This window comes from Dermacentor variabilis, chromosome 1, assembly GCF_050947875.1.
Source record: "Dermacentor variabilis isolate Ectoservices chromosome 1, ASM5094787v1, whole genome shotgun sequence".
Classification (NCBI taxonomy): domain Eukaryota; kingdom Metazoa; phylum Arthropoda; class Arachnida; order Ixodida; family Ixodidae; genus Dermacentor; species Dermacentor variabilis.
The window spans coordinates 222,468,347-222,482,999 of NC_134568.1; the positions used below are offsets into that span (position 1 = coordinate 222,468,347).

Consider the following 14,653-nt stretch of genomic DNA (forward strand, 5'->3'; position numbering starts at 1 on the left):
CCACGCCAGGTCAGCTGGCCACGACGTGAAAATTAGCAGACGTTTATATTAACCGTCGAAACAGTACGTCGTCCATTTCCGAAGCGAAAGACGGAAGCGCGGCGAAAAGTCAACCGGAGTGTCGGGAACTCTGTATTGCCCGCCTAGTCAGCAATGACATCAGTGCAGTGGAGTCAATTGTCAAATGTAAGTAGGACAAGCGTGCACCATATCGAACGACGTTACGTAGCCATAGGTTTTATTGCCTTCACACGCAGCAGTTGTCTCTGTGTGCCCGTATCAGTCCCGTCCGACGTGTCGGTCGTGTTTATAACCATTCTAACAGCTGTTGGAAGTTATTGAAACGCGAAGCGTGGTTTCAGACCAGTAATCAGACGCTCTGGTAGAGCGCATGCACAAGCATACGCACTCTTGTTGACCGCATATAACTGTTTTAATAGCTCATGAATTGTAAAAGGAAACTCTCGGTCGTATAACGGGAAATTTTCCATGGGTAATCAAGTCATGGTACAGTTAGGATTTTTTTTTTTGTGTGTGCTTACGTCGTGCCTTTTTTCTGTAAAACAAAAGTTATCGATCCAAACTCTTTATGTGATCGGTAGTACGGGGGTTTGTTTCACAAGTTGTGCTTGGCCCCGCCGTCTGCTATAGCTCTGAGGCACGTAACATATAGAGCTTAGTCATCTTATGGGCGACACTGCCACATTTTCTTAAGACAGCGTTTGCTATTTCGTTCAGGTCAAACGCAAATACAGTGCGTGAAGCACTGGACTGTGTTATCAATAACGGTAAACCCTAAGCGCACGCTTGGATGCCTGTAGCTAGCTTGCAAAGGTCTGCCTGACATATGACGTTTAACATGAACGTCGCATGTGTTAGGTAAGGCTATTTACGTGACTTGCAATAAATGTTCTCGAGGATGCCTGTGATCTTGTGACTTGCAGGTTGCATTTTTGTTTCGTTGGCTCTCTGGTATTTAATGTATACTCTCTGTGTATAAACAGACAGACCCGGCCACTTAGGAACATGTAGCCTACGTCCACATCAGTGATAACGATCATGTTGGAGGCTGATAAATATATTTCAAACAAAAATTAAGTGCTGTTGATCATGTGTGTAGCCTGTTCTCGTATTATGTGTTACTGCATGAGTGCCTCACACAGTGCTTGCAGCGTAACAAAATGGGCAAAATATTGCAAGTATAGACGTGTGCAAATATTCATAACTTTTTGACAACATATTGAGCATTTTCCTGTTTGGTCTTTCAGTTGAATAGCTGACATTGAAAGTTCCGAATACTTTCCATATGTCTCACGTTGGTGTAGTAGGGCCTAAAAAACAAAGCGAAAACAAAAGAGAGTTCGTCTGTAGCAGATTACAAATGAAAGTAACTACTGCATGTGTTCCCCAAAACTCTTACTTGGTAGAAGCTGCCACTTTGGCTTGAAGCATCAATGCACAGGACACTGTTGTCATATTGTTTGCTACTGGCTTCAGACATGTTGGCAATGCTGAGAACACAATCTGATGCAAGTGCAAAAGCCCTGCAGCACTAAAGAAGTGTGCTTCATTCCTGCAGAAAGTTCAGATTATGGGAAGAGGCAGGTCAGTGAATACTCATTCATGCAGAAAAGGTTATAACTGCTTACAGCAAAAGAAAAAAAAAAATCAGTTCAATAATGCTGTATAGGTTAAACTATGTTGGTGGCAAGCAGTTGAAATGGCTCAGTAATGATTCTCTTCCTAGTTCTATTCACGAAAAGATAACATGATACGTGCTTCAGTAAGGTTGCACATGCAGTTATACACGCTTAAATTTAACACGCCTGTTAAGTTGCGAAGGTTAGCTTTTAAGGCTCTAGGCCATTCTGTGCTCAGATATGGTATTTCAGTTTTTGGTTCCTGCTCAGAAACGAAAGTAGATCGAGTGGATAAGCTATTGCATAAGATAGCTGCGAGCATACTGTATGGTACCGCTTATGATTGTTCAATGACGTAAGAAGTAATATTGCTGGTGTTGAGTCCTTTTTGGATCTGTTTGTACAAGTGATACTTCTTCGTAATATTTTCTCGAATCGCCACAAGATAATACAGAGTAAACCTAAAACGCTAAGAAAAACATACCTTTATCAGTTACCGCGTATATATACGAACTATGGTAAAAAGTGTCGAGAATATTACGTTCCTTTTTATTTTAACCAGTGGCCGAAAGAAATAATTCAACAGCATTCCCAAAAAGAAGCCACACAACAAATTAAAGCATGGTTACTTCATCCTCAACATACTTGACAGGTATTGTGTGCTATGTTTTTTTAAACAGTTCCTATCATTATTTGCACTATTGTCTTGTAAACAAAACGATTGTGATCTTTTTTATTTATGTGTTTCTTTACCTTTTCCCAAAGAAATAGAGGGAAATTTTATTTTTCAAATTAATTTTTTTTTCTCACGCTACTAACGCAGTAAAATATTCCTTTTCAGTGTTCTCTTCAAGCTGTTGCGATATGTAACATATACGTCGTACTTCTTTTGCTAGCAGCGAGCTAGCACCTCATGTCTGCCATGACCCGCCCACAAGCGACTTGCGCTTATGCGGGCACAATATGTGTAATAAGTTGTGAGCTGCTGAAATAAAGTATGTATGTATGTATGTATGTGTGTGTGTGTGTGTGTGTGTGTGTGTGTGTGTGTGTGTGTGTGTGTGTGTGTGTGTGTGTGTGTGTGTGTGTGTGTGTGTGTGTGTGTGTGTGTGTGTGTGTGTGTATGTATGTATGCAAGCTTAGCACTCTTTCCCAACTGATCTCGAACCATGTAGCAGCCACTAGATGTTGCAGGTGTAGTCCCAAGTATCTGCTTGACCATGACTATGATTCAGTCTGTACATTGTCGTAAAAATGTTTATAAAGTTATTCAATTTGATGACAACATTGTAAGAGGGATATTTAATTACTATTTGCTCACTCCTAGGTGCAGGTGAAAAACTCAAACGGTAGATCTGTTTGACCAGGGCAGGTATTCTGTAAGAGTCCACATAGTGGACATGTCCATTTCATCTGCTGCTGAAGTGTTGATTGGCTGTGGCACCTCACTGCTGCAGATGTGCAGCCCAGCCCAGTCAATCAGAACATCAACAGCAGACAAAATGGACGGGTCTACTAGGTGGACTCTTGCAGAATACCTCCTGTGCTCATCAGCTGTTGGGGCGTTGCGGGCTGGAGCAGATGTGCATGTAACTTATGTGATGACTTTCTGGTCTGCAGTACGCGGTACTTGACTAAGCTAGGTGTGGGCAATCACAACACTTATGATAAACCTTGTAACAAACTGAGCATAGTGTATGCAATCCTCTGTACTTTTTACTATGTACCACATAAAGGGTTGTGTAGTGTGAATCCTTGTCACTTTGTTTAGTTTTGCCATATATGCTTTCAGCTCATATGTTTAGTGCTTCTATATATTTAGCATTGCTGCAAGTGACAGAGAAGATCATGACACTTGTGGAGGAAAATATTAGATGCATGTCCAGGCTTTGAGCAGTTTGCCTTGCTTGTACTTACCATGACAGTATATGACACCATTATGTTGTTTTGCTAACACCATACTGTTAAGTTATTAGCAGGTCATATACTGACGCACCATTACATAAAAGAATTGTTGAAATATGCTGAAACAGAAAAGTGTGTCCTAGAAATCACTTGTGTCATAATGGCATCTTATATTTTCATAGTGTATACTTCTGCTGAAATATTTAAAAGGTCTAGGAAAATGAGAGTGAAGGAAATGGATCATCATCATCAGCCTATTTTATGTCCACTGCAGGACGAAGGCCTCTCCTTGCGATTGCCAATTATCCCTGTCCTGTGCCAACCGATTCCAACTAGCGCCCGCAAATTTCCTAATTTCATTGCCCCACCTAGTCTTCTGCTGTCCTCGGTGCTCGACTGCACTTCCCTTCTCTTGGCACCGATTCTGTAACCCTAATGGTACACTGGTTATCTAACCTACACATTACATGACCTGCCCAGCTCCATTTTTTTCTCTTAATGCCAATTAGGATATCTGCTATACCCGTTTGCCCTCTGATCCAAATGGCTCTCTTTCTGTCTCTTAATGTTAGGCCTAGCGTTCTTCGTTCCATTGCTCTTTACATGGTCCTTAACTTGTTCTTAAGCTTCTTTGTCAGTCTCGAAGTTTCTGCCCCATATGTCAGCACCAGTAAAATGCAGATTGTACACCTTCCTTTTCAATGGTAATGGTAAGCTTCCAGTCAGGAGCTGACAATGTCTGCTGTATGCGCTCCAACCCCTTTTTATTCTTCTGTGAATTTCCTTTTCATGATCAGGGTTCGCTGTGAGTAATTGACCTAGGTAAACATACTCTGTCATAGACTCTAGAGGCTGACTGGCGATCCTTGCCATCCTTGTTCCCTTGCCAGGCTATTGATCATTATTTTTGTCTTCTGCATATTAATCTTCAACCCCACTCTTACACTGTCTCTGTTAAGGTCCTCAATCATTTGTGTTAACTCGTCTCCAGTGTTGCTAAACAGGACAATGTCATCTGCAAACCAAAGGTTGCTGAGATATTCGCCGTTGATCCTTACTCCTAAGCTTTCCCAGTTTAATAGCTTGAATACTTCTTCCAAGCACACAGTGAATAGCATTGGAAAGATTGTGTCTCCTTCTTTGACCCCTTTCTTTAGGTATGTTCCTACTTTTCTTGTGGAGAATTAAGGTAGCTATGAAACCTCTGTAGATATTTTCGAAGATATTGACGTAAGCGGCCTGTACTCCTTGATTATGTAATGCCTTTATGACTGCTGGTATCTCTACTGAATCAAATGCCTTTTCGTAATCTATGAAAGCCATATAGAGAGGCTGATTATACTCTGCAGATTTCTCGATTACGTGATTGATGAGATGGATGTGATCCATTGCAGAGTATCCCTTCCTGAAGCCAGCCTGTTCCCTTGGTTGACTAAAGTGCAGTGTCGCCCTTATTCTATTGGAAATTATCTTGATGAATATTTTATATAATACTAGGAGTAAGCTAATGGGCCTATAATTTTTCAATTCTTTAGTGTCTCCCTCTTTGTGGATTAGTATAATGTTTGCATTCTTCCAGTTCTCTGGGACCCTTGAAGTTGTTATGCACCATAGATTTTTGTAGTTGTTAACGATTATTATTTATATGTTCATTAGGTTTTGCTTATCACACACTGCACCTGAACACACATACAAAAGAGGTTTGTTTTAGTGTCCACTGTATGTTTTGAGAATTTATGGTTGCATTATATATGTCACGGTGAAGCACAGAAAGATGGGGTATTTACTGAGGCTGTTGCTGACTTTCAGCTGCTCTTGCAGGCCAAGCTTCAAGCCAGAAAAACATGACAAGTGTAACCTTTGCTGGCCTGTTTGGGGCCGTGCAGTCTCTGAATGAGACTGTGTTCATGGCTTCAATGAGCCAATGGCTCTCATGGGGTGCATCGGCAGCCATAATTTTTGGTGGAGTTGTTCCTTACATTCCACAATACCGAGAGATCAAGAAGACCAGAAATGCAGATGGCTTTTCAACTTGGGTCTGCTTCGCATTGCTGGTGGCCAACACGTTAAGGATACTCTTTTGGTGAGCATTGTTCCAGTTGAGCATGTCTTGTTGAGACATTTTGTATGTTTTGAATGTCAGCTAGCTATAATGCATTGCTCTAAAAAAATGTCACCATCACAAAGTCTTTGAGTTCTGTTTTGGCACAGGGTATGTCTCTGCAAGCCATCTGAGCACAAATTTTTTTTTTTCATATCTATCAATGTAGCTATATGCTTTCGCTAACTGTTTATCTCCTATTCCTTGTCAGCTGTGTTTGATTATCTTTTTGACTATTTTTTTAAGACTACTGCAAAAATAAGCGGTCTATCAAAAAAAATTTTTTTTTGTTCTTGCACTATAGTAAAGACATTAGACAAGCCTAAGCTCCTCTTTCTTCTTATTTTTCATTCCTTGAAGGTACTCCAAGATATGTGTTACAGTGCGAAATTTGTAAAAAAATATTTCAATGGAGAAGCAATTGTGTTTGGTACCCCGATGCTGCACACGCGCATCGGCAAATTTTCACTTGCTGCGTGCTTCTGCACGCCATTACTAAATGGCTAGAGCTGCGCATTGACCTCTGATGCAGTGGTAAATCCAGGGAGCCCGGGCACACACGAGTCAAGGCTGTGCCGCCACCGTTTTGACGAAAAGGTTTGGTCCCGTGTAAGGGCCGCACCTCACGATAATTGTGAAAAAAAGTGCGGCCCCTACACGAGTCTATACGATAAACATTGTTGTGTCTGTCAAAAAAAAATTAACATGCAAGCAAGTGGCACTGACTTTTGCAAACCATGTCTGCAAAACATAGACATGTTAGTCTTGTTATAGGTGTAAATGGCAGTTGCCCTGCATGAACACGGATTCTTGTATTGTAGAATGTTCCCTTGCTCAACACTGCACTCAAGAAAGTGCAGGGCAGTGCTGTCTCTCGACCAAGTGGTTATTGCACTTCAATGACCCTCCACTGTGATTCTTGAGGGAAAAGGTTGTAATGAGAGGTGCTTCCAGCATCTAAGCAAGTTCACTGGAGTGAAGGTGGGTTTCTTAAGCAGATACCCACTATAAAAATTGCCAAGTAATATTATTGAAGTACAATGTCTTCTTCAATTGAGGAACAGCACTGTGCTCTTCACTTTGTGGAGTCAAGGAAGAGCTTGGAGTTTGTGCCCGTTTTTGAACGTGGTGGCGAGTCTCCCTCAATAGCTTTACTGGCAGCATGGTGAGTTAGCAAGGTCCTTTGCAAGCGACCAACTACTAATGAGGGGCTGAAGAAAAGAAGAAAAAAAAAAACTATAGATTTGGCTCAGGTTCAGTGTTCTGCAATTTTGTTCTGGTTCGCAGAAATAAACAGTAATGGTTTGTAAACTGGTTTGTAACACCAAACCGGTTTGTGAATCGGTTCAGTGTAGGGTGTTTTGTTCTCTGCCTCCCAAGTAGTGGTTGGCAGGTGACACATTGCCTACATGTGCAAATTTGTCAGGAGGATGTTGAGGTGAACGTCCCTGGCATGTGAATAATAAAGCAAAGAAATTTAATGATACGCAGGTACAGCAGGCATACGCGCAAAACTGGCGCCACTAGAGTGCACAGCACCCGGTGGAGTGGCTCAATACATCCATCCTTTTACTCCCCCTTTCCAATGTTTGTTATTATCATCTATAATGAGTATGTCCAACCTGTACTAGATTAAACCAAATGTCTTACGAGATGTATAAGCACATGGAATTAGGCATAAAAGGGCTCATGATAATAGCTAAGCCATCGTGCAAATTTTTCTTAATAAATTACGCATTGAAATTTGAAGTGATTGCCAGTGGTTGAATAAAGAATGTATCTGGAGCCAACGTATCGACAAGGGGACTTGTCTTTGTCAGGGCCTTCATCACGTACTACTTGTTTTCGTCGCTCTGTCAATGACAAGTCCCCTTGTCAAAATGTTGTCTCCAGGCTGAGGGTTACCTTGGTCGCCCACTGTTGACTTCAAGTATGCATTTTCAGGTGTGTGTTGACCTTGTTTATATTGCAATTTATGTAGGCAATATAACAGTGAGTACATAAAATAAAATGGAAGGATGATAACACAAGCAGCACATGCGCAGGCATGACAGGTAACAAATCGAAGAAAAATGTAAACTAGTCTTGAATATGCAGGATAATGCCTTATTTTCTATGCATTGCAGTGTCCAGAAAATATTTAATGAGCATGCAGTGCAGTCACCTGCTGCAGAGATGAAAGTACCTCACTGAAGATTAAAGTTTATCTGGAATGATCTCAAAGAGTTAAAAAAGCAAACAGTATAGAAAATGTTTTTTACTTGCGCAGGATAAAACTCGACTCAGTCTTTGCTGATGCTGTGTAGCATGCAAGCAAAGGCTGCTTGCATTCTGTTGTAGGAAATAGTGCTGACCACTGTGTACTATAAAGGTCCAGTTGCCCCTCTTTAGCACAACTAGAGCAGTGCTCTGATATCGACATTTGCTGTCAGTTGTGCTGAATTCCAGCATCAAATGCAGCCACATGAAAGCATCATTATCTATGCTCACTCTAGGCAGCATGTGCCATTCTTGCTAGAGTAGGGCAGACCATGTTCCCAGAAAAATGAGAGGGGAAGAATGTAGGTAAGCACCCAGCAGGAACGCTAACTAAACCGAACAAACTCTGCTCTTAGCATTGCTGTAGGATCTGGCCATGTCTGGCCACGGTCACAAGGGTGAAAAGAATTTCTTCCACTATGTGCCTGTGCCCTCGCTGCTCTGCGCTCCTAGACAAAGCTCCCCTCCCTCCGCATGCTGCCGAGGCATGAAGAGTGGATGCAGTTCTGGTTATAGGACAAAAATAAGAAGCAGGGGAGAAATAGGGAGGTATCCATGTCATCGTACCATGTTATTATCATGAACAAATATAGCAAATGACAATGTGTTGGTCTTCACCTTGTGACTTGCTACAACATTGTAAGCAAGCAAAATGGCAGCCTTGTGTGGGGCAATGTTAAAACACATGTACACAGTGTCCATGTGATGGCGGCTGCTAGCAGTAGGCATAATCTGTGTGAAAGTTTTACTCTCATCGTGATGTCTAACTGCATAGGCCAGTGTTTTTGATCCTGCCATTATTGGTTGAGTTTCTTGTGGGAACGTGTGAAGTAATTTTGCTTTTGAAATAGAGAGACTTAGAACACTAAAATTCTTGACAAAATTTTTTGCCACAAGTACGACTTTATTACATTGATGCGTGGCTGTATATGCCAAATTCATGCTCCAGGGGGTACACTATGTCTTCAATGCTAATGAGAAGGGAGCATGAAGCTTCCTTTAAGGATCCCTTCCCATTAGCACTTCTTTTGGCATTTTGGTGGGAAGTGAGGGAGCTGTGAAAATCAGCCTAGGAATTGATGTCTCTCTAGCTGTGCCCTGTGATAGTAGAACATAGAATTAAGTTTTTGCTGCCATTTTCATTTTTTCTTGTTACAGTGCTCTTGCTTATTTTTGAAAAAAGAAAATACTTGGTCATCTTAACTTCAGTGCTTTTGTTACCTGTAACGTTCAACATTATGTGCATTTTACACCCATTTTACAGGTTTGGACGTCCTTTCGAGCTTCCACTGTTGGTCCAGAGTGTTGTTATGTCAGCATGTATGTTCCTCATGCTCCAACTTTGTGTGAAGACACACAACCTTAGCACCATTGTGCCTCAACCAAAGCAGAGATTTACAGGTGATTTAATTTTCTTTCTCCCTCTAGCTTTGTTCTTCATCTTTAGTTGTCTCTCTCTCTCTCTCCTTTATTGCTACTGCATAGTGGAAGCTTCTGCTAAAACCTGTTTTGGTGATAACCGAACCTCAATTACAGAAGCACTATTTTGGGACACAAAAAAAAAAAATCAGACCAGTAGGATCTTGCGCATTATAGATAACATTTTTCATGAAGGAGTGAGAGTATAGATATTCAAAATACACCATTGTGAAAAGTCCATTGAAAAAAAAATTGTGGACGATTACAGGATGGGCATTATCCTGTTATCTGACCTTTCTTCATGGTTGTCTTCTCATGCTGCTGCGTCTCTATGAAGAATGAAACAATGACTAGCCCAGCAGGGAACTATATTAAAGTAGTGCAGCAGCTTAAGTTCATTGCATGGACCACAAGAGTTTGACCAGGATGAAAGGTATCGGTAAACTCCCCCAATGAGCATTGGCAATCAGTCATAGTTCTATGAAATAGTGTTTATCCTGTTAAATGCATCAGGCAAGTGAACTGTAGTATACACATAAAGAAATATTAACCCTTTGAGGGCTGAATATATTATTTTGTGAAATTCGTCCCTCCAGAGCCAATATTTTTGTTGCAGATTTCAGGTCCTCGGAATGACTTACTTAAAAAAAAAAAAGGTTACAAAAATGTTTTAGTTGACATTAAAGTGCCATAAAATTTGTTATGTTACAATATCTGGTTTATTTTTCAGTATATAAATACACCATAATTACTTCTGTGCAAATATAGTAAAATTCACAAACCTAATTTTATCTTTCAAATAGCTTTGAAAGAACCAGCCGATGCGGCCGTAGCAAAATTGAGGCATGCCATGTGTGCACCCACAAACAAACCCTGCAGTTCTGTGGCTGTCAGAAGTACTAAGCGAATGAGCTACTTGCAGTAATTGTTTGTTGTATCCAACGCCTGCTCTATTTCTTCAATGCCAGTGCAATCGCTCGCTTCCCAATGGGAGCTGTTGGTGTGCCTTAGTTCAGTGAGTTGGCGGGATGCGACGCTACCCAGATGGTATGACTGCGTGTGTCACTTGTGTGTCTGAACTCGCGGCACTGCTGTTCCGCTGGAGTAGCGGTACATGCTCCGTCCCTGTGTCTGTCAGGTTATCATGCGTCTGCCGGTCTTCCTTCAACTTCCGTAGTGAGGCGCCAGCCAGATCGTACTCTCCCCCATGACCGTAAAGCAGACGCGAATGCTAGCCAATGAGAGAGAGTAGAAAAGGAGGTTAGGAGAGGGTGGTGAATGGTTGGATCGGCCGCATCTGGCTGGCATTGAAAAAAATGGAGGAGGTGCTGGTTGTATCACTCAACGAGCTACAACCAGCTATCACACATGTTGCAAAAAAAAAAAAAAAGCTTGTGTACAGTGGCATCTTGTGTTTGCGAGTGCCTGCCTGTACACAATATAACTGCAAGCCTGGGGGAAAACCATGCAGACGAGCATCTCACGGTAACAATTTGAAAGATTACAAATTAGATATAGTAAATCAATTTTTAAGAGGCCCCATGATTTGAAACAGCATGCATGATAATACTAAATCTGGGGCCCTGTAACGTAAAAGTATTCCAATATGTTTTAATTCCGATCTCCTGACGTCAAGTTTGCGTAACCGCCGACGCAAGCATTGGGTGGTGACCCACAGCATTGCCTGAACAGCCCAATCAAATGCCCTCCTGGTTCATGGGAGGTGACTTTTCTTTGCTTTCAAAATTAATAACATTGCCTACATTGAGCGGTTTTTCATTTGTAATTGGCTGCCAGGAGGCGAGGTGAGCATGCTCAAGTGGAGATTGTTTCGATGGGGCCGAGCCGGCACACTGAAAATAGATAACTGGTTGAAGGGAGTGATGCCGGCATCTGCGATTGGTCCGCTTTCCCTTAGCTTGTGGTGGCTGGTTGGAAATCGCAGCAGTGTGCAATTGAAGGTTAAGAATGCCGCTAAAACGGATCCTCAGCAAAGAAGAGTTGGCAGAGCGAGGTCGTAAACGGGCTGAAAGTGCTCAAGAATGTTACACGGCCACACGAAAAGTTTTATTAATGCACAAATAACTCCATGTTCTCCGGCAGGTGCGAGTAGCCAGTGCCTGAGTGATGGGTGGCAGCCATCTCTTATTCCTTTCGGAATGGGCCAGCCTGCGGCTATTCAGAAAAAAATTCAGTTTTATTCCGCATATTAATGCATCTTTAATGTGTACACGTCACTTTGATGCGGTGAGCTTTTTTCGGTTTTGTGACGTCGCACGACAGGCAGGTGAAGTGGGTGTAGCCTGAAAACTTTTGACCAATAGCAGAGGGCTAATGGCGAATAGGCATTGAATCAGAAATAAGAAATAACAATTTTTCTTTTGCTCGTTCCAGTCATGCATAATCAGTATGCACACATCATATTAGATGAGGAGCTATCACGGTTTTCGTGACGTCGCCTGAGAGACAGGCAAAGTGGGAGTGGTCCAAAAATGTTTTTGACCGATTGCAGAGAGCTGATTGCAAAATTGGGATAAAAAAAGTTTGGAATAGCTTTACGTTACAGCACCCCTGAAGCACAGGCTTGAGCACATGGCATTAAACTAGGCGAAGCGTTAATACTCGTAGGCCACCATAGTGTAGAGCAAAAAAGCAGATTTGGTGGAAGCTGAGAGATGGCAACACAATAACATTCTTTTTTTTTTTTGCAATTCATGGGAGGCAGCAGCACATCCGATGTGACGCTTGGCGGTGCTTCGTTATAAAAAGTGTGTTCTTTCAATCTTGCCATCACTGCCAGACATGTATGTCCTTGACCATCCGAAATTTGTTTGTGCTTATGTACATGTACGGCAGGGACCCTCAAAGGGTTAAGTCAAAATATATGTTGTTCTATTATAATTCTGGGATACCTGATAGACCAGTCCTACCTTGAGCAAAGACTTAATAAACCAATAAAGATGTGAAGATGAAGGGCAGGTGGCCACACTGCCGTGACATTCCAACATTAGGCCTCAACGACATGAATTTTGGCAGTGTTTGCTAGGGGCTGGGTAATTGTTTATGAATATAAATTGAGTATGTTGTATTTGTATGTAAGCAAGAACTCAACCTGGAAAGCTTAGGAATGTTCTTCACACAAAAATGGCTTAATATAAACAAAAGTACCCTGAAATTTGTGATGCGACATTGACATGCATAGTCGCAGTGTCGTGGGTCTTGGGTGAGGAATTTAAAATAAAATGCTGGCCTTTATTTCCTCCAGTAATAACTTTTTCTGTGCTGAAGAAATGCAAATAGAAATTTTAGTGACTATTTGTTCATTCAATTAAGTGCCTCGGATATTGCTGTTGGAGGAATTTTACATGAAGTGTGGTGTGAATGTATCAAAATAAGTGCTAAGAGCAAATGCAAAGGAAAACAGCAAACAAAGAATTCAAAGCTCAATAAACATGTAAATCAGTAAATACAAATACAGTTAAACTTCGATATAACGAATTTGATAAAATCAGCAATTTGCTTCATTATATTGAAGTTTCATTGTATTGAAATTCGACCTTTTATGCAAATAAGTGCAGTCACCTATCTATTTTTCTTACACGGAAAGGGGCCGCAAAATTGTAAAAATTATCGGGCGTTCGAAAAAAGCAAATGTGAATGAGAAAACAATTCATTTTGATAAATTTAGGAGTCGGTGACGAATGATATGGTATTATGCCGCGTGCATCAACGATATCTTCACATCTGCAGTACGAATTAAGCGAAGCCAGCCACGCTATCACGTGCACTCCGCCCTCGCGACTGATAGCGCCGCCCGCACTGGGACGATGCTATCAGGAAAAGCGCCGGCAGTGGGAAGCGAATGCTTCGTCTGTCTCTCGCTCCAACGGGTCACCGAAACTCGAGATTACGCAACCTCCAATACTCAACGCACGGGAAGACAGCTTACATGGTGCCACGCTGTCTCGGCACGCCCACTCTTTGCACATGCAGCAGATAACCTCTAAAGCAGGGTGCGCGGCTGTGTGTGCCCTCATCTGTGCTTACAGCCACACGCAACCACGGCCAAGACAGCCACGGCCAAGACGCGCACCAACTTACCCCTTGCGCGCACTTGATTGTATTACCGCGAAGGAGCTCTCCTCCCTCTCTTTCCCCTTGTTCGCGTGGGAGGGCATCACTCGTGAAGCCACCGTCTTCCTTTTCTCACTGTTGCACTTTCGCTGGCACCTAAAGCGCACAGTGCGCGGGGCGCGATAGGATCTTATCGCACTTGGACTTTATACGGAGCATGATGCGACTCCACTTGAGTGGTCACTCCTGTCGCAAGACGTGTGATTTGAGAGGTTCATTTGCAAGCAGCCGCTTGTAATTCGATCGTTTGACCATCTGCATCCGCATGGCAGCAGTGAAATTTTGTTATATTGAAATTGCATACAAACACACTTCGTTATATTGAGGTTCTAAATACATGGTGTTCTATGAACAAGAGGTTATTAAAAGTTAAACACTTTGTTATATCGAGAATTTCGTTATATTGAAGTTAGTTATATCAAGGTTTAACTGTAGTCAGAATATCCAAAACACATGAAAAAAGGGCAATATAAGAACAACTGCATTAAAGAATTAGCAAATGCAAAAGACATAAGCTGCAGAAAATTGCTAGAACTAAAGCCTAAATGTTAGAAAATACAAAGATAAAAGTTCAAGAAGCCCCACTAGATGGCATAAGAAAAAATAAGAAAGAAGTACAAGTGGTAATACATATATTAAGAAATTAATATTCATTGCTAAGGCCATAAAGATACCAAATTGCATTAGCAAAGGGCAAGTGCTTCACTCCAGTGTTTGATAATGCTTCCCAGAATTGCTGAATACTATGGCTATCAGAAGTGAACTAGAACATTAGCACATAGTTATTAGATGAACATACTGTGACAACTACTACTGAACATGCTGTAAGCTTTAAAGTTGTTGGGGAAAGAGGAGAATGCAGCATTGGCTAGTGAATTGCTCAAGCATCTTGCTGCTTGGATGAAAAATAATAGATGTGCAGGAGTATGCGCATGTGGTTGATGACCTGCCATGATTGCTTAGTGGCTATGATGTTGGGCTGCTAAGCATGAAGTCGCAGGATCGGATCCTGGCTGCGGTGGCGGCATTTCGATGGGGGTGAAATGCAAAAACACCCGTATACTTCGATTTAGGTGTATATTAAAGAACTTCAGGTGGTACAAATTATTCCTGAGTCCCCCACTACGGCCTGCCTCATAATTAGAATGTAGTTTTGGCACGTAAAATTGCATAATGTAATGTGGTTGATGACCAC

General features: G+C 41.8%; 1 protein-coding gene across 6 annotated transcripts in view; it reads left to right on the forward strand.

The window, feature by feature from the left end:
- The first annotated feature begins 58 nt into the window (after nt 1-58).
- The window catches only part of LOC142557642 (solute carrier family 66 member 2), a 47,103-nt gene continuing 32,508 nt past the window's right edge, over nt 59-14,653 (forward strand). For 2 of the 6 annotated variants that reach the window (XM_075669629.1, XM_075669673.1), the window contains exons 1-4: nt 59-186; nt 2,203-2,292; nt 5,355-5,628; nt 9,170-9,306. In XM_075669629.1, coding sequence (XP_075525744.1) covers nt 2,262-2,292; nt 5,355-5,628; nt 9,170-9,306 — 442 coding nt within the window. In that variant the 5' untranslated portion in view covers nt 59-186; nt 2,203-2,261. Of the gene's footprint in view, nt 187-1,285; nt 1,606-2,202; nt 2,293-5,354; nt 5,629-9,169; nt 9,307-14,653 lie in introns of those variants that run through there. The other 4 variants (XM_075669647.1, XM_075669639.1, XM_075669655.1 and 1 more) reach the window with 4 other exon arrangements.